The 20,105-nt window shown below is 39.0% G+C and overlaps 1 protein-coding gene across 1 annotated transcript; it reads right to left on the bottom strand.

Annotated features, from left to right (window-relative positions):
* rarab (retinoic acid receptor, alpha b) lies at window positions 1–19,572 on the bottom strand. Its single transcript, XM_059348618.1, has 9 exons — window positions 18,424–19,572; window positions 8,877–9,031; window positions 8,221–8,362; window positions 6,440–6,600; window positions 6,118–6,294; window positions 5,193–5,397; window positions 4,960–5,027; window positions 3,601–3,691; window positions 1–1,494 (listed from the first exon to the last, which is right to left on the bottom strand). Exons 1-9 carry the CDS (start codon window positions 18,620–18,622, stop codon window positions 1,223–1,225), a joined length of 1,470 nt encoding a protein of 489 aa, XP_059204601.1. The 5' UTR covers window positions 18,623–19,572; the 3' UTR covers window positions 1–1,222.
* Between the last annotated feature and the right edge of the window lie 533 nt (window positions 19,573–20,105).

Raw genomic sequence — 20,105 nt, 5'->3', positions numbered from 1 at the left:
TTTAAGGATGGAAGAAGAAATCATACTCCTTTATTTAACTTCTTGTATTTTTTTGCTTTCCAGTGAGTTTTACCTCACCATACATTAAAGAGGACAACACTGAAGATGGTGATTTGGACCTGACACAGCAGGGATGTTGCAGTGCGACAGTGCTAACGTGTAAACAGACTATGACAGGTAGTGGTGCACGCTATAAAAACAAAATGCAGTTTGTACATTTGGAGGCAGCACCTGTCATCACTGATGATGAGGTTTCCATATCACCTTAATGAAACTATAATTCAGCTCAGCAGTGGAGGTTGTTACCAGATGGGAAAACTGTTGTGAGGGGTGTTTTTACTCCTCGTATCACAGTTTGTCCACCAACAGGAAGACATTGTATTCATTTAAAATTAAAATGTGTGTGTTTCACAGTTTGCTGAAGAGACATCACTTGAGTTGCGGAAGCTACATCTGAAAACAAACTACTGTAAATACAGTATGTTTTTCTTTTTTCTTTTTTTACAGATGGTGATGCAAAGTAATGCATTGAGAAATATATTTGCCTCGAGCTATAGATTCCACTGGAGGAATATTAAGTCAAGACTTGTCATTTTCCCCTGATATATCTGTGAGGGGATCAAAAGCACAAGGTTGGGAGCAGTGTGTGTGTGTGTGTGTGTGTTAAGGTTGGTGGTGATGGTGGAAAGAGGATGAAGAAAGAACTCTTTACAACCGTATTGGGGAAATACAGTATATACACATGTACATTTAGGAAAATATCTTCTTGCATAAGTCTGCCTCAGCCACAGCCTTTTCACAGCATTTTTTTTATATACAATATATTACACATAATGATTCTTCATACTATTCATGGGTTTTTATAAGAGAGAATCCTCTCCATCAGTCTGTCCACATTTCAGTAATACAATAGTCCTTCATTAGAGTTCACACAGTCTGCATATAATTAACCTTTTAAGCATTAAAAAGGTCATGTATAAAACCATGATGTCTGAACACAAATCCAGTCTTCAAAGCGTAGTTAACCTGTTTTCATTCCACCTCATGTCACATAGATATTTAGCCTGTAAGCCGGAGACATAATGAGTTCAGACACTGTTGTCTGAAGTTGTTCTCCTCCAGTTCGTCTATTATTAGGTGCAGAATTCTCTGCTGTGTGGAGGGTTTTTCTCACAGTACCACACCGTGCCGTGGGTGGAGCAGAGGTGCTAAATGTGGAACTTCAGGTGGAGGGGGAGGGAGAAGAGGGGGGGCAGGGTGCCGGGCTGGGGCTGGGAGAAGGACTTGATTTGGGTGATGGACTTGGATGACAGTTTCTAAGCTCTGTCTCATCCTCTTCTGTGCCTCCTCCTCTGCCTTTTCCTCCTCCTGCTCCTCCTTTGCCTCCCCCGGCTCCATGCCCCTCCAGTCCCTCTGAGTTTTCCAGCATTTCCTGGATGAGAGGGGGCATGGAGCCAGGTATCTCCATCTTCAGTGTGATCACTCGCTCTGCTCCTAAGATAAAGACATGGGTGGAGAGAGAGAGAGAAAAAGTTGAAGATAAAAAAACAAGTCATTATGTAGGAACCTGGTGTGGTAAGTATAACTGGACTTTAATTGTAGTGATGCTATTATTTTATTAAAAAAAGAAGACGTAGGGCTTTTCCATCACAGGAACTTGTACCCATATCCTGAACCTGCAAGAAGTTTTTGTAGTGGTTAATGGTAAATGTTGGATGTGGATTAAAAGCAAACGGCATTAAGAACAAATAAAACTGGAACCGATGACATAAAAGGGATGCTTCTTCAAGCGATAGTTTTGGACATTAAGTTGTGTGAAATTTGTGCATAGTAATATAACTACTCGCTGTCATTGTATTGACTGGTTCATTCATTCATTCATTCATTATTCTTAACCACTTATCCGCACTCGGGTCGCAGGGCTGGACAGGTTGCCAGATTATCACAGGTCTGACACATCGAGACAGACAACCACGCTCTTATTCACACCTTCGGGCAATTTAGAGTCACCAATTAAACCTAAGTGCATGTTTTAGTGAACAGTTTTGTGGAGTTAAACCTTGTAGTAGTAAAACTATCGATCTATCACTACTGGCAAGTGTTTCATACAACTTAACTATCCCTTTGACAAAATATGTTGAAAGAAAAAGGTGTGCTTTTGTTTTGCAAACTGTCTCTCTTTTTTGAGATACATTCTGCCTTTGTTAGATAGGACAGCTGAAGACAGAACAGGGAGGAGAGAGTGGACAAGATAGGTCGGAAATTACTTAAATTTTTTTTTCTTATCTGAATTGAAACATTTGGAAAACATAGATGAACTATAGATGAACCAGCAGTACTGGGTTGAATATAATCAACATAAATAATGAGGTTTAAGTTATGACATGTTGGATTCAGCGTGAATAATATTATTCATGTCCGAACACTGCAAAGTTATGAGAGAATCTCCACAGATTGTTATCACGTAATTTTGACCTGATCGGTTCTTCTCAATGACACTGATAAGAATATTATTGCATATCTGACGATATTAAGATAATGATTAAATATCATATCCAAATTTAAAAAAACAAAACAATGAAAAATATGTTTATCCTTAAAGCTACTATCGAACAGAAACCATTCCAAATTTGATCATGTTATATCTCTTTTTTGGACAGTATGTACAACATAAACTTGGACATAATATAATTTAATAGTTTTTTTAGTGTGTGCCTGTTAGCTCTGATAAACTGCCACACACGTGCAGTATTGATGGTCACTCTGGCTGTTTAAATGAAGTCACACAGTAGGCATGGTGAGGTTTCTGGGACTATCTCTTCAGTGGCTCAACTGTGGTTCTCAACTGGTCTGGCTTTGGGACCCACCATCACCCCTTAATGACAAATTGGGGAAATTTTTCCACTTCTTAAATGTATTTAATGAAAAGATGGTGCATTTTAAACCTGAGATGGTACAGAATATCACAGTATGCCAACACATAAAAACCAAGTTGAATGAAACCGAAGAGACAAGCATGTTTCGCCATGCTCAATTAAACAAACTTGGCGGGTGCTATTAGTATTAAAGGGCATTATTGCCACCTACTGTTGAGGAGTGTGAATTAGACAGTACTCCGCTGCTTAAAAAATCCCCTTCAAAATAAAACCACAGGATTCTTTTGCCCAGGCAAAGGCCAGCGACCCACTGAAAACTAGGCCTGTCACGATAACAATTTTTTTAGGACGATATATTTTCCCAGAAACTATCACGATAAACGACAGTATCATTGAGTACATCCTTTTCCACAGCAATTCATTTTTAAATCTCAAGAATATTAAACATTGGAACTGAAATGTGGAAAAGAAATATTAAAACATCCTAAATAAATAATATACGCATGTAAACAACAATTATCAAGTCCAGAAAAAATTATCGTGTCAATTTTATATATCGAACGATAAGTCAATATAGTAATTATCGTGACAGGCCTACTGACAACGGGTCCGCCCACCAGTTCAGAATCACCAACATTGCTCGTGTGTAAGCAGAAGGCCTCCGTGCTTGTGGCCCCACCCAAGTAAATTATCTCCAGCCGCCTCTTGAGTGTGTGTGTCTCACCCTTCACACTGATGCTCCTCAGGTCAGTAATCTTCATCAGTATCTTGGGGAACATACAAGGTTTATCAGGCCTCCTCCTCCTCACATAGAGCTATGTACATACAAAAACATGGGGAAAAGTATTACATTATATTTTTTTATTATTATAACAATGTTTTACCAATGATACATTTGTCTTCCTGCTTTGTATACCTTTGTACTTGTTTGGTACATTTCTATGTTTTTCTTTGGACAAGTTACAACAACATATTTTTTCTGCATACTGGAGTTCCTAAACAGTCTGAATTGCATGAATTAGGTATCACTGTGAGGCTGAGCCCATTTGTATTAATGTGAGAGCATTTATTGAAAGCTGACCTCATTGTATGACATGTGACCTCTAGGATAATCACAGCCTCATGGATGTATAAACTAGAGATGGTTGCAATTATTAAGTTTTTGATATTAAATCACAGCATGGATTTTTTTCTATAGTTTACTTTAAGGTTTTTTTTACTTTTTAAGGATTTTTACTATTTCTCAATTAAAAAAAGGGCAAAGATTAGCAAGCCTAATACACTAAAATAATTAAGTAATTCATATTAATTACAGATTTAAGACTAGAAAAACTTGGCACACAGTGCTGCAAAATATATGCAGAGTTACATTCAGTCATACTGCAATTTACGTGCAAAGACAATAATATTTCTCTAGAGCTGATAACCAAAACCAAATTAGCAGAGGTTTTTGGCACAGTTTTGTTTTGTCAACCATCGACCATCCTGTTTGTAGTCTTCATCATATGCCAGAGGATACTATACAACATTTTCAGAGACCATGTGTTTTTGCTGTTTTATGATTAAATGAAAGTTCATTCGGGTTTGTATGCTCTGGTTTTGAGTCTTGGCAGTCCAAAAACTATTAAAATATCCTAAATAATGAAACAAAAATAATAAAATCCCAAGACCTAAACAATAAATGGAATGGACTCTTGGGCTCTGCACTGTAAAAATAGCATTTGGAACAGAGGTATAGAGTCATTCATTCCTTAACACGCCACATACTGCCAATCTACTGTCATTACACAATGGTTATAACCTTTGTTGACCTCAGCATGCATTTTTTCTGTTTATTTGTCTTAGGTGCTGTGAAAAAATGTTTAGGTGCTGCAACAAGGCATTTCTTGGCTGGGAAGACCTGTTGTTTATTCTGACATCATGCTGGCTAAATGTTGGTTGCTTTCTTTTGTAAACTCAAATGTAAACAAGGCCATATCTTACGATACATGGAGAGGACCTCGATAAGTTTAGCTAAACTCGATAAGTCAATATTTTGCTGCAAGTAACAGTACAGAACTATAGTTACAACTGGATGTCAAACCTTCAAGGCTTCAAGCATCGGCTCCTGAAGAACATCCACTTTCTCTGACTCCTCCAGATCCTGACGGTCTGCGCGCACACGCACATACACACACACACACACACGCACACACACACACACACACACACACACACACACACACACACACAAAACAAATTGAACTACAACTAACTCTGCACTTTTGATTTCATGACTTTGATTCATGATTTTATTGATCATTTCAAGTGCAGTACCTCCACAGAGCAGGCAGATGGCGCTGAGTAATCCCGTCTCTGCATCATCCATCTCCAGTGGGAGCAGCTGGTTGGCGAAGGAGAACACCAGGTCTGTGAGAGGCCCGAACCCAGCATTATGCATCTGGGTGCGGTTCAGAGTCAAGCCGTCGGAGAAGGTCATGGTATCCTGGTCTGGAGTGTACCGAGTGCAGATCCTTAGAATCTTAAAAATAGGGAATGAAGTGGCCCAAAGCAGAAGGAGACAACGTGAGGTGAAATATTTAAAGCATTTACAAGGAGACTTTAACTGTTTATGAAACAATCTGAATTTAATACTAATGCCTCTATATGACCTAAATAAGCAAACAAGACCATCAGTGAGGAGTTTGGTTATTTCCATATAGGTATTATTAATGTGTGCTGTGACCAGCTCCAATTCCCTGTGAAATCAGACAATTTATGGCACGCAGACCGGAAGGGCCTAAATTGAGATTTTTCTTCAGAGAATAATATTTTTAGCATTACATTTTGTGCTTATGGTTGCACTGATAGAGCATGGGTGAAAACAAATATCTCTGGTTGTCATATGCCCTTCATGAAATACATTGTGAGAAATGGTTTTGCATTAATATTTAAATTAACGTTGATGGCTCAAACAAAGTTTACTTTGTTGTTTTAGAGATATTAATCAAATGAAAAAAATAAAATAAAGTAGTGTTTATTTAACTCCCTTTTACAAATAATTCACACCCAGTCAAACCAACAAGAGGTGGTGCTCATGGAAACACTACTGCTAAAATCAACAATTTAAAATTCTTGCAGTTGCTTTTAACGAGATATTTAATCACAACTTTCAGCTGTACTACAACTGTACTTCTCCCCATGTAGTGGATTTGTCTTTCTCTGACAGTTTGTTTACGTGTGAAAAATGTGATAAACTCACCAGTATGTCGAGGCAGGCAGCTTTGAGCAGGGTGATCTGATCAGCAATGGTTAACGTTGTGAAACCAGGGAGCTGCTTGGCGAACTCCACTGTTTTAATGATGCATTTTGTAGACAATTCACTGAACTTGTCCCAAAGACTGACATCCAGAGCGACGCGGTGCTCTGCGCTGTTGCTCTGCATGTTGGGGGTAAGGAATAGAAGCAGATAGACAAAGAAAACACCTTAAGATCTTTGGCTATGTCTGTATGTACGATTCGTTTAAGGCCATGAGCTGTTAATGATATTAATGAAATATGCTTATTGCTGTGTGTTTGTGTACCGTGGTGTATTTTCCAAGCTGGCAGAGGGAGGGAAATGTGCCCTGGTGGGCTCGGCGGACTCGCTCAATCATCTGCTCTGTGTCTGCTGACAGGACGTAGATCTCTGTCTCCCCCTGCCTCCTCTCCTCCTTCTTCTTCTTCATTCTGTCATTTCGGACCACTGATGGCAGAGTGAAGATTGTAAGATTTAGTTCAGAAGTTAAGTCATCTTATATCAAGAACAAGAAGCTTCTCTTTCAAAGTTGGTCAAAGTGCTTCTGTCACAGTGATTATGAAATCTTGTGAAGATTTACACTTGCCACAGACCTAGGTCAGACCTGAAAGACTCTGGAATCTACCAGGCATTCAGGGTCTAATGCAGGGGTAGGTAACCTGTGGCTCCAGAGCCACATGTGGCTCTTCAGGCCATCTGCAGTAGCTCCCTGTGGCTGTGACCAAAACATTTATATGAAATCAAATCTTTATAAAAATATTTGCTTAAATGTAAATTTTTATTTAACATTGGTGTAGACCCAAAGCAATTTGCATTCTTCGATTGTAAAAATGTGCAGCTTATATACGACATTACATTTTATTTTATTTTTTATTTTGGTCAACTTAAATGTTCATCATAGCTTACGAAAGTCTACGGCAAGGCGCCTTAATCTCTAAATTTTGCCATCTTCAAGTCTAGATTTAAGATTCACTAGGTAGGCTAATTTTCGATTTCAAATCTCCTGAGATATTTGTCAAGTGTCAAACCTCTCATTTGCACTTAGGTTCTCACTGCTTTCTGACAAACTCATATTGATAAATGCTCATTATGACCTATTATTAAAGCTAGGTTAGACTCAGTAGGCTGTTTTATCGTCATTGTAAGGCTTAAAATAAGGTTTGCGGCTCCATTCCTTTTTTCCGCCAACAATGGCTCTTTTGCCCATAAAGGTTGCTGACCCCAGGTCTAATGGAAAGAAGTGACTCCAACAAAGAATGCAGCCTTTTTAGAGCTGCACCAGGGACAGAAATTAAGACTGACGATGAAGATATATTAGTGCATTAATAAGTGTATGGAACTAAAACTCCCTAAGTATAGGAAAACATCCACTCGCTGGCCACTTTATTAGGCTTTATATCACATGGCCGCAACTCAATGGCTGTGAGTCTGATTATTTTCACAAACTGCTGATCTACTGGGATTTTCACACACAACCATCTCTAGGGTTTAGAGAGAATGGTCGAAAAAAGAGAAAATATCCAGTGAGCCTTTATGTCTTGTTGATGCCAGAGGTCAGAGAATGGTCCGACTGGTTCCAGATGATAGAAAGGCAACAATAACTCAAATAACCACTTGTTACAACCAAGGTTTACAGAAGAGCCTCTCTGAACGCACAACATGTCCAACCTTGAAGCAGATGGGCTGCAGCAGCAGAAGAACACACAGATACTTTATTAGGTACACACTTCACCTAATACAGTGGCCAGTGAGTGTTTACATTTCTGTACTTTAAGTTTTAAAAAGGAGATGATGTGGTGATGCCAGATGCTGGTTATTGTAAGATTACAATGGTTGGACATGTATCAACTGAAGGAGGCCACCAGAGGGAGACAAATACCAAGGATAAAACACTGTGCTGCCTGCGAAGACACCTGAGCTGTATTTCATCTCCTGATTGAAGCATTGAAGTCACTTAGTTCTGGTCCTATTATCACGGGAATACAAACCAATTTAAAACATTGACATGTCCTTTCCCACACTTTCCTCCACACACAGAATGGTGCAACATCTCTACCCTGTACTCACATTCCTTGGACATGCCAACTTCGAGGCATTTCTGTAGTCGACAGAACTGACACCGGTTCCTCGTCACCTTGTTTATGACACAGACTTTGTCTCTGTGACACGTGTACACCATGTTCTTCTGGATGCTCCTCCTGAAGAAACCCTGACACAGAATGAAAATGACAGAATAAGAAAATTACATAAAAACAGCAGTAGGGCAACAGAATACCACCGCATTGAAGCATTTGGAGGTGTTTTTTGAGTTAAAAAAAAAAAACCTCCAATAAAAAATATGATCCAACATGTGAGGAGCATACAATTTTGTTTATGTATTTATGTTAATGCGCAGCTGGTAGCAGGTCAGTGCCACAAGCACACAACAACCCACACACACACATATCAAACTAGATAGTAATTGCATGCACAGATTTGTGTGTTTGTGTGTGTAGGATTAGATGAAGCAAAGAGGCTTACAGATCCTAAGGGAGGTGCAAAGGTCGCGACCTCTCTGCTTACACATTATGCAAATACTCTCATGTAACTGCTTTTCATTCAGGTTTTTTTTAGCTCAGGCCTGTATCTGTTTACATACATGACCCAGTTACCCAGAATGAGTGGACTTCAGAGTAAGTTAGTGTCAGGGTAAGTTTAGCTTACTCATATGTTTAGCTGCCTACCTTGCAACCCTCACAGGCACTGACTCCATAGTGGTATCCTGAAGATTTGTCCTGACATACAAAGCACGGCTTGTAGATGCGGGGTGGAGGTGGTGGAGAGGGGGGGCTGGGGACAAGTAGGTCCTCTCCTGAACTCGTGCTCTCGGTCTCTATAGCTGCAGGAGGGGACGGAGGGAGGAAAAATATGCAGAGTTACATTCAGTCACATTCAGGTTTTTGGCACAGTTTTTTTTTGTCAACCATCGACCATCCTGTTTGTAGTCTTCATCATATGCCAGAGGATACTATATAACATTTTCAGAGAGCTTGACTGGAAAGTTTTTGGAAATTTACTGAAAATTTTCCACTCCATTTCAACCCTACTAATAAAGACATGTTATGGATGTCGTGCATGCTGTATTGGAGGCAAGGCTTGGAGAACTGGAAGCGCAGCTCTGCACCTGGGACGTTAGAACATATAACTCTAATACATATTAGATAAAATAAAATAGACAATAAACAAGGGTATGCTTTAGAACATGGCTAGCTTGTGCTTGACAAGTAGCTACCAGGGTGAGCTGCCAGTCATCGTGTCGTTTTTGTTGTGGAAGTTTTTAATTGTGAGGGGAGAGGACATAAAGCTCACAATAAAGTGTTGAGGAACACCCTTATAAAATTTGGAACAACTTACTGTTCAGGCACTTAACTTAACCTGGAGCATTTTATTTTGAGTTGTTTGAGTGAGGGGAGGTCCTGTAACTTGCTGCAGTTAATGTTTTATTTTTAACATAAAATTGGATTTCAATTACGCAAGTGTGTGTGTATGCTACCAATTATAGTTGAAAGAAAATCAGAATCTGCAAAAATCAGAATCAGCAGGTCAAACTACTGCGACTGCAGAGTGATTTTCACATCAAAATGTGATCACAGAAAAGCCTGAAGCAACCCTACTGTCCCAGTTTGTATTTGTAACTACAGTGGGACAAGCCAAAATAGGTGATTATGCTAAAATAATTTAGGTTGCACTTCATTTCTGCTGGGTCATTAATGGATTGAATATGTTGTTTATACTTCATAACATGTTGGCATTATGTTGTATCATACACTTTAATCCATCTAAACTCTAATCTCTTAATCACATATTTCTTTGTTGAGGTGAAAATCAAGGTTAAAGTTCAATCAAAATTAACTCCAGTGCTGGATTATACTTTTTCAAATTAGAATTCCTTTATGTTATGTAGTGTCTTTGTCCTGCTCCTCGTGTCAGTTTGAGCAACAGTGAAGATGCACATCTGACTTCATAAACATTATTTTTGTTCAGAGACTTGGCAAAGACATACTGTTACCCATTTTAAGGTCCTGACCCTTCAGATTAAGATACCAGGACCAGCCACAACTCCTCTGCTTCTCCCTGTTTCACTCTGCCTCTCCTAACCTCTAACCTAACACACTTCCCTACACACACACACACACACACACACACACACACACACACACACACACACACACACACACACTTCTCTCCCCTCCCCCTGCTGTAGAAGCCATACCAGACATTCCACTATGGAGGAGATTCAACTCCCCTCCAATGGTCTGCTCTGTTTACAGGGAGGGAGAGAGAGACACGGTGAAATAAAGAGAGGAGATCCTCCTCCTCCTCCTCAGCCATCACACCATCCCTCCATCTTCCCCTTTCTTCATCTCTCCTCTGTTTGTCTTTGCTCTCTTCTCATCGACATGCGAGCCAACAGTTCCCTTCGGCATCGTCTGACCTCTTTCAAACTTCTCTCTGTTCTTTGCCTAGTATTTTCAAGTGCCTTTTCCTCTGTTTTCATCTCTGTGTTTGTCAATCTCTTTCTATTGCTTCCCATTCCTGCTTGAGTGTGCAGGACAAACATGAGGTTGTAGCAACATGAGAGCTAATTTATTTTGGAAGAGAGGGATATTAATGGTGCAACTATAAGTCAAGACATTCATGAGACACATCTTGCTCTTAATAATCTTAGTTATAGTGCTCCAAGATCAAACAGAATATACTATGCAGTTACAATTAATGCATAATCAAATACTTCAGTATTATGTAAATTGTCACCATTTTTTTAGATTGAATGCCATTAGTTTTGGTGATCCCTTTACTTTTTCTTTAGTGCAACTTGAAGGTCACTTATCCAGTAGAATATCTAGCTACACCACTACACCAGACAATCATGGTTCCTGAATGATGGATCTTAGGTCTTGTTCAGACTGCCAGGAACTGGACAGCAACAAAAAAAACATATGAAATGTGATTTTTGCAAATGGACCCACACTACGTGTGAAGTTGGTTTGAAATTCAATTCAAATTGGATTTCCACAGATGCGACTTGGTCTTCAGACTTTGGCCCCTCAAATTGGATTTGACAACGGCCATATAGACTATCAGACATCCCAGTGCATTTTAAAATTGGCAAGGCACCTATCATTGTCAAATGTTCCCACTAGTCAATAATTTCACCACACCTCTCACTCCACAGTGAAGCTGGCCAGTTTACCATCTACCAGCAGTCCCCAGGGACTTCTGTGCTGCCGAACCCAGTCAGTGGCCTTGATGCAGTGTTGATGGCTGCTTGATAAATGTACTGTTTATCAGAGCACAAATAAAACAAGTTATTAAATGTCACTCATTGAGTGACACGCTGGTTAGCTAACTAGCTCATGCTTCTGTTGGAAAGCCACATCACTAGCAGAACCACGTAGTTACTGGCGCCAAAGTCCATTACGACAACCTATACAGATACAGTAGGTCGGTGATGTCTGGACACACAAATCAGATCTGATCATTTGCAAATAACAGAACGAACAGCTTGTCTGTGAGATCTGATTTGAGAAACAAATCATTTTCCCGCAGTCTGAATGAAGCCTTAATGGCTATGGTGATCATCTGACTCTTCATCTGGCACCACCACAAGGTTATAATTTTCTTCTATCTGATACAGCAAATAGCATGCAATAAGTAATTCATCAGCTTTAGTTGTATGGAAAACATGCTAAATATATCATATCACTTTTGATGAACTTTGATCGAGACCTATCTCTGTCTCAGCAACTCATTATCCCGGGGTCTGGCAACATAGAACATACTTTTCGTTTCCCAAAGTCTCGCAAAACTGTGTCAAAACATGTTTTTTGTGTAAGTATCTTGCAAAGAAAATATAAATTAATAAGTCTTGACGTTCAGAATACTTACAAATGAGTGGTGGGAGTGGCTGGCTATGCACGACCAGCTCTACAGTGAACAGTAAATGGAGTTTTAACTTATGAATCATTATTATTTCATCATCACTGACAGGTGTATTGTTGCATGATTGTAGCCTACTTTTTGCTTATACTGTATAAATGTGACACATTGAATTGCATGATTGCTGGCGATTTCTTTTTGTTGTTGGTATGTTTGAAGACACTACAGTGCATCAATTTCCCACCACAAATTCAGACAAATAAAATGACTGACACACAATATATTGCACTTTATAGTAAGTAGGGAATGATTTTCAACATAGTCTTAGTCCTGTTTGTCTCAAAATTAAAGTCGAGAGGAATAATTGAGTTTTGCTTCAAACAGACTGGGAATATTTCTGTCTATATTTCATATAGATTACAGCCCAGCTGTGTTATACTGATACTGAGGCAAACTGTTTAAATTACCAGAATGAAATTATGACTTGTATGATTGAAATGATTAGTCGCATATGTTTTATGGTTTGCCATGATTTAAGGAAAATGTTTTCATTAGGTGAAAGTCAGATTAGTCACAATGAAATAACATTGTAGCAGCATTACATTGTGTGCTTTCTATGTAAATGTTGTATATAATATGGACTATATTAAAACACAACACGGCACCTGCAGCTGCCTTACGTTTTTCAAGGCAAAGTCACTTAATGATTAAAAAATTATACTGTAAATATTAACAACAATTACATTAACACTAGGTTTGAGGCTGACCCTGGCCTGGGCAACAAACAATGCATGGTTAAACCTTTCAAAGTGTGGGCCAACTTTGTTCCTGGGCAGAGCAGCCAATCTGTGGCCTCAGGTCAGTTTAGTCAAAATTCAATAGTGACAATGTTAAATGTGAGCCCGCGCTGGGGTAAACTGTTCTCTAAATCTGATGTAAAATACTGTTAAATGGTCTACCCAGGCGGTCCTGGCTCTACGCCAGCAAACAGTTCCTGAATAGAGAGCGTGCTCTGTCAGCTTACAGACTGGCCTCTAATAACAATACTGCATTCTCCTCCCCAGACAGTAAGCAAGATATACAAGTTATTAAACAAGATTTGTGTGGACACACAATTACGTCTAACTGACATCCATTCTCACTCTGAGAATGTTTTTCTTCAGATGTGAATCCACAAGCAACCTAGATTTACCTAGGGGTACGCAATTTGGATATAATCCTTTATTGTGGTATTTGTAATTTTTTTCAATATCAACATTAATATATATCAAGATATAGCATGTAATAGTCAATGTGGGAGTATAGTGTCCTTTGTTTAGTGGAAGTACTATGGAGAGATCTTTTATGGATATAATTATCAGATGGGAATATCTGTTTTTGAGTAATCAAATTAAGTAATATCTGACAAATCAAGGAATTTCATCACACTGATGCAGTAATCCTGTAAGTCCAACATTGCCAAAAAGCCAGAACTGTCCACTGATTTGCTCACAATGGCTTAGTGTAAGCAATTTTTTTTTTTAGAGATAGCTACCATGGTATGAACAGTATTATAAAATCTTTGATGGTTGACTAATTTTGTCTTATGGTATATTTTATGCCCAACCTTCTTCTGTAAACTTTTTCAATATCCTGTGGAACCATCATGTGCAGGTGCAAAGGTGCATACCACAGACGAGTGGACATCGCTGGCTACACATGCTTATGTGACTGCATTTTAGACTACTACTTAGAGTTGACATGTTTGCCTGTCAGTTGAGAGATTTTCTGTCTATTATAAAAAAAATAAGTCAGGATGTTCAACTTGTCTTTTTGCTACATTTTTGGAGCAAACAAGACAGGGATTGTTTGGGATTCACATTTATTTGAAGATATAGCATGTCATTTAACATTCATTCAAACTTAATTAAAAAAAAAAAAGTCCCAGCCATGGTCAGTACTTTGCAGATGGCACCACACCTCTCGCTGTCTCATGTTAGATCTGTGCAGAGCACAAGAACATAAACACAGAGACATCACCAACAGTATGACTGTAACATCCAAAACAAAAGATTCACTCTCAGTGGTTTCTGTGTGGGGATGTCATGTGTTAATTTTACATCGAAAATCAATTGCATTGAGCTTTCAATTTCAATAATCAGAATATGCAATTTCACTGGTAGGTGCATACCACTAAGGCTTGGTGCTTGCAACGCATTGGGCCTGGGTTCAAATCAGGCTTGCAGCCCTTTCCTGCATGTCTTACCCCCTGTCTTTCACTTTTTTTCTCTACCACTATCTATAAAGCCGAAAGACTCCCCAAAAAATAACTTACAAAAAAATGTTTAAATCAAATCGAATCATGACCCTAAACTCTGAAGTTTAATAAACCCTTGAATTTAACGAGTTGTCTGCGACATGAGGAATACTTTCAAAATATACATGTTTAAAGATACAAAACGACCAAAATCCACAGAGTCAGGATGTAGCCTCGTCGAGAGGAAAAGTCACATCGCACCATACTGAGCACAACCTCTTGGAGGCCACAATGATACACCTTTTACATGCTTCTGTGTTGGAAAACCATTGTAGCTAAGTTGTTACTGACACCTACGTTGTTACCACAGCAACCCATACAGGTAGGTTGGAGACATGTCTGGAAACACAAATCTGACCAATTAGTCAGACTGATACGTCTTAAAAATCTGATAAAATAAACCTATTTGTTCTATTTCCTCTTTATCCTAAACACAAACATTGTGACATGAGAGAAGAAATTCCAACATGGTCGAATGCAGATAAGGACATGCCTTGCCAGAGGACTGTGACTAGAATTAATGAATTAATAACCAGGTTTCCACTGACACTCTTCTAGCAGCCTGCCATACTGAAATAAAGACATCTAGTAGATGCAAACACTCAACACACACAACTGTCCATCTCCTCCCCCTTTCACACACTCACACTGAGGTCAAACTTGGTCAGTATACCCTTACATTCCCAGACAAACTGTGAGTGTGTGTGTGCGTCACTTGTGTGTTGGTGTGTGTGTGTGTCCAACCGACAGAAAGAGAGGTCATTCAGTGTGCAGAAGTGATGACTGGGCAGCTGACACAGGAAAGAAAGAGGCAGATAGAAGGAGAAATAAAAACAGGGAGAGATGTAGGTCACTTCCCAATTGTCAGTGAGTCATTGCGCTGGATCACACCCAAACACACGCACACAGAGTGAAGCACTATCCCCAGGCCACGGCTTACATGTCGCTGGAGCACTCACTGAATGTGTGTGTGTGCATGCCTGAGTCTGTGTATGGCCTTTGACCTTTGAACCTGTTTGACGCTCTTCATTCCAGATATGCACAAAGACTAACACCCCCACCACACACACACTAAGGGCAATCCTCCCTGTCTTTACAGCTTGGATTTACGAGCGCCCCCCTCTCGCTTCTATGTCTCTCTATCCTTGTGTTTCTCACCAGCTGACCAGAGTCCACCTCGCACTCTCCGTCTTTATGACTTTAATTCGGTTGTGCAAGGAAGTGCATGTCACAGTGACATCACCATGTCATCACCCTTGGGTTACTGTCTCACTCTGAGGCACACTGACTCTAACATGTGACACTGGGGTGAGGCAGCACTGTCAACTTGCAGCAAGAAGGTACTGTGTTTGTGTTTATGTGTGTTATTCTTTCAATAGGTGGGCGTCCTTTTCCAGAGTGTGTTCCATTCAGCCAATGCATGCTGGTATTGGCAGCAGCCGTCCAAAAACTGCATATGTTAAGCAGTTATAGAAAATGGCTGGATGGAAAATATCTGTCTTATTTGCTAGGTTTCGATCACATTTTTCTTTTTTAAGGTCAGAAGGTCATGGTTCGATCCCTGACCATGGCAGCCTATAAATTGCTTCGTTCATTGGTGTGTGTGAATTAAGTCCTGATGGTGGCAGGTGCCACTTATTTCTCTTATCAGATATTTTCCAGATTTGAACCGTAATTTTGCAACTTTTAGGCTTTTATTTAATTTAGGTACATTTATTGTACAGCTTGCAATTAGCAGTTTTGATTTAAGAAGTTTGGCTTCTCTCATCAAATGAGGAAAACATTTATATTCTTCAAAATAAAATACAGTGAAACATATGGTGGACTTGGGGCCTTGGTTAGAGCACAACAGATATATCGGTTGGCAGATATTATTATATTGGCCTATCTGCCATTTTTTTACGCAATGTTTAATGCAGAAAATGTTACTTGGCGTGATTGAGAAATGGTGTTAGCTATTTATTTATTTTAATCCTTCTTTAAAAACACAGTCAGCGATTGACTGAAACTGAACAGTAATGATGTTTATTTAGTGATTTATTTTATTCTTATGTATGCTTTATTTTCTCAGTTATCATTTATAGAATAGGCTAACAATGAAATACATTGTTTGTATAATGTATAATGCTGTTAAATAGTATTCAATAAAGTTTAATGTTTGAGAAAGTAGCTCTCTGGGTACATTTGTACATTATTTATTTTCATTTCAGCTCAAAATATGACTATATTGGTCTCAAAAATCCCATATCAAAGAATCTGTAACATGTTAAAAAATTGCAGCTAACTTTCATATTATTATTGATTAAGCTGACAGTTATTTCTTAATTCATTGCTTAACTGTGCTACTAAAAATGTGAATATATATCATTAATGTACCATTTGTAGTACAAATCAAAACTGGCTAAAATCCATGAAGATTTCTTCAGAGTTGTTTTGTCTGACCAACAGTCCAAATCCCAAACACAATCAGGTTACCATCACAAAGGACAAAGAAAACAACAAAACCCTAACTGAAAGGTCTAATGACAGTAAATTTGACTTTGATGAGTACTTGATAATCCAAATAGTTGCAGATTATTGTTCCAACAACTATTTCAGCCTCAAATATGTATACATTAGAGCCTGTGTAGTTCATGTTGAAGAGCTGCAACGTTTCAAGTTAATTCTCACACAATTAGAAGCATTGCCTACTGAGGTCATTTGCATTGCTCCATAGAAAACATAAACAAAAGTTGCATAATAAACAGCAAAGACATTCATCTACATTAACAACCAGACAAAAATGGGCTTTTATTCTTATCAAAGGCAGCACATATTTAGCTTGGGTTCATGTTTATCTGTTCAATACAAATAAACAATTTTTAATGTAAAAATGTCAGCTGGATTTCAATAGCAGCAGTAGCTACCCCAGAACAAGCTCATGAATACTAATAAGGCTGGGCGATATATCAATATAAAAAATATATCGATACATTTTAAAATGTGATGTGGAATAACACCATATCACATTTATTGATAGAAATATATTTATTTCAGAAAAATATTGGCCTGTTTTATTTCATAGGCTATTTTTATTTAAGATATTTTTTTAATTTAAATGTGCACTTTATGGAGCTTTGATTTAAAAAAAGGTACTCCTGTTGTTATACAGTATTTATGTTACCTTAAATACATTTCAATAAAACTACTTGTGACATGTCATATTTGGCTTTGAGTTTGACTGAACATTTGCTCTCAATTGGCAATAAAAATATCGGGATATATCGTATATCTTTGACTTTTGGTGCATATCGCCCAGCCCTAAATACTAACCATCAGAGAGTGTTGGGAATGATATATACTGCACGCTAGTAGTGAAGCCTGACATACATTTTTTTCCATTAAAAAAAAGTGGTGTGGTCTTCTAGTTAATAGAGGACTAAAAAGGCTTTGGGGCACCCGATACTAGAAAAAAAGGGCTGGTATGTGACTCAGTTAGAACTGGTAAACTGACAACAAATTTCAAAGCTCAGGCAAGGGCTTAACCCGCCAGCACCCCCTTGTCATTTTTCAACAAATTAAATTATGTACACTGACTTGCCTTATTGTACACTGAAAAAAATTGGAGTGACATTTACTTAAAAAAGCTAGGCAAGTTTTTCCACACAGAAAGTGTTTGTAATCTTTACTAAGTAATATTTATTTAATAGAACCACTTATTTTTGTAAATGAAAATACACAAGTAAATTGCAGATTTGATGTCCCTCAATTACATTTTACGTGGAAATATGAACTAATTAAGCCAATGAACTGGTTTAGTTAATATTACTTGGAACGAAAGATTCAATTTACATACAAAACTGAGGACACATAATAACAAACACTCACTAAGTAATGCAATAAATGAAAAACTGCTATTTTAAAGTAAAATCACTGAATTCGTATTTCTTTGTAGACTTTATAGATGATTGAAATAATAATTACAGGGCCAAAAAATCTTTTTTTTTTTCAGTGTACCCTACAGTTATTTTTTTTAACAAGTCCAAAATGGCAAATTATTTTTGAATGAGACTCACAGTGGCTGGATCCGCTCCAGTGTCTGACGGTGACCAGGGACCCTCCGAAAGGACGCTGGAGCCCTCCTACACCAGACAGGAGTCCCTTCTCCGACCCGAGCCCCGGGGGTCTGTGGTAGTAGTCCATGCCCAGAAAAGAGCCGGGGCTGGGGCTGCTGGGGCTGGGGCTAAAACCCACAACATCCACGCTTTCGTACATCCCCGAGAGGCGAGAGTCGCCTTTGATCTCTTTGTACCGAACAGAGGAGAAAAAAAGATCAAAGCGTCCTGGACGGCGAAGAGAGAAAGAGGGAGGGAGGGAGGAAGAGTTCACATCTTCATAACAGACTGACAGGAGGAGGAGGAGGAGAGAAGGAGAGATGTCCGGTCCCGGTGACCTTTCAGTCCTTGGAGGAGCACAGACAGTTTACTGTCAAACTTTTCCGTCCCTTATGTCGTTCTGCAGACGACAAATTAAACGCTTCTTTATGTCCTACAAAATGCTACAAGTGCCACCAACTTAAGTGCTACCCTCGTTACTTACAACAAAGATTTTTAAAAAGCTATACCGCCACACACGTCGTATTTATTATGTTAAAATGTTTAAAATGACCCACAACCTGTGTCTCTATGTTTTCTTTACAGTACCCACGTCGCTGCCGTGAGCAGTCTTTACGCTGTTTTTTTAACAGCTAAAAATATATTATGTAATTGTCATATCGCTTGCTAATCCTTGTAGCCAGGCAGGCGAACAGTCTATTCTGGATAGAATACTCCTAATGTCACAAGCAGTACTGTTTGTCCTTAAATCCATGCATGTTGTTCGTGAATATAGGCTTTACCGAAAAGTAAAAAAAAAAAAAGGTCCGGTCGGAAACGCGCTGCTCCTTTCGCTCCGGTTCACAGACTCCAAGCGTTCACGACAGAAAAAACACAGCGTCCTGACACATTTACGCTAAATATGCGCTGTCATATTTCACTCTGAACTTGCCGCTTTGTGTCCAAGAAGAATAATATCCAAAGATAAAAAATTGGCGGCAGTGAGGTAGGCCGAGGAAGATATCCGAGGCTGTTTCGGTTTGTGCGCCTCTGTTGCTACAGTAGTTGTTGAGGTCCAGCAGCAGTTCACAGTGTCCTGTGGTACCCTCTGGACTGCACCCGACGGCCTCTCTCTCTCTCTCTCTCTCTCTCTCTCTCGTTTGATGAGTGACACCAGCTGCGCACGAGCTCCACCTATCTGCCCTGCGCGTGCCTCCGAAATGCTCTCTGCCTTTGTGCTGTGCACTACTAAAAATCACAAAACGACTGTGTGGATGTACTCAGTGGTGGTGATAGACCAATTAACTGTGGGGGCCAAGGAGGGGCCAGTGTTTAATCAGAGGGGTACATTAAAAAACGGCAAAGATTTTATTTAAGCATTCAAAAACTGTATTTTAGCTTATTTCAAAAATCTCATTTAAGTATATTTCATCACACTGTTTAAATAATCACATAAGTCATTTTTTGTCAAAATTGTTTTTTTTTTTGTCTAAATCATCTCCTTATGACGCCTGCCACCTATGGTAAAATCGCCTACATCCTCAGTTGATCAGATCATGTGATTTTACCCCTTTAAGATAATGGCCTATGTCAAGTGTGTGACTTAAGCGGATTTATTATGCCTAAGTCAAAATAAAATGTGACTTAAACAAATTTTTGAACAT

The sequence above is a fragment of the Centropristis striata genome, chromosome 13 (genome assembly GCF_030273125.1).
Source record: "Centropristis striata isolate RG_2023a ecotype Rhode Island chromosome 13, C.striata_1.0, whole genome shotgun sequence".
Classification (NCBI taxonomy): Eukaryota; Metazoa; Chordata; class Actinopteri; order Perciformes; family Serranidae; genus Centropristis; species Centropristis striata.
This window is presented reverse-complemented; position numbering and strand designations above follow the sequence as displayed.

Excerpts from the sequence above, each read along its gene's own strand:
- rarab (XM_059348618.1), bottom strand. The coding sequence starts at position 18,622 with ATGTACGAAAGCGTGGATGTTGTGGGTTTTAGCCCCAGCCCCAGCAGC. Across the intron at positions 9,032-18,423 it reads CTGGAGCGGATCCAGCCACT|CTATAGAGACCGAGAGCACG; the intron begins GTGAGTCTCATT and ends CCCCTCCTGCAG. Across the intron at positions 6,295-6,439 it reads AGCTTGGAAAATACACCACG|AGCAACAGCGCAGAGCACCG; the intron begins GTACACAAACAC and ends CCCAACATGCAG.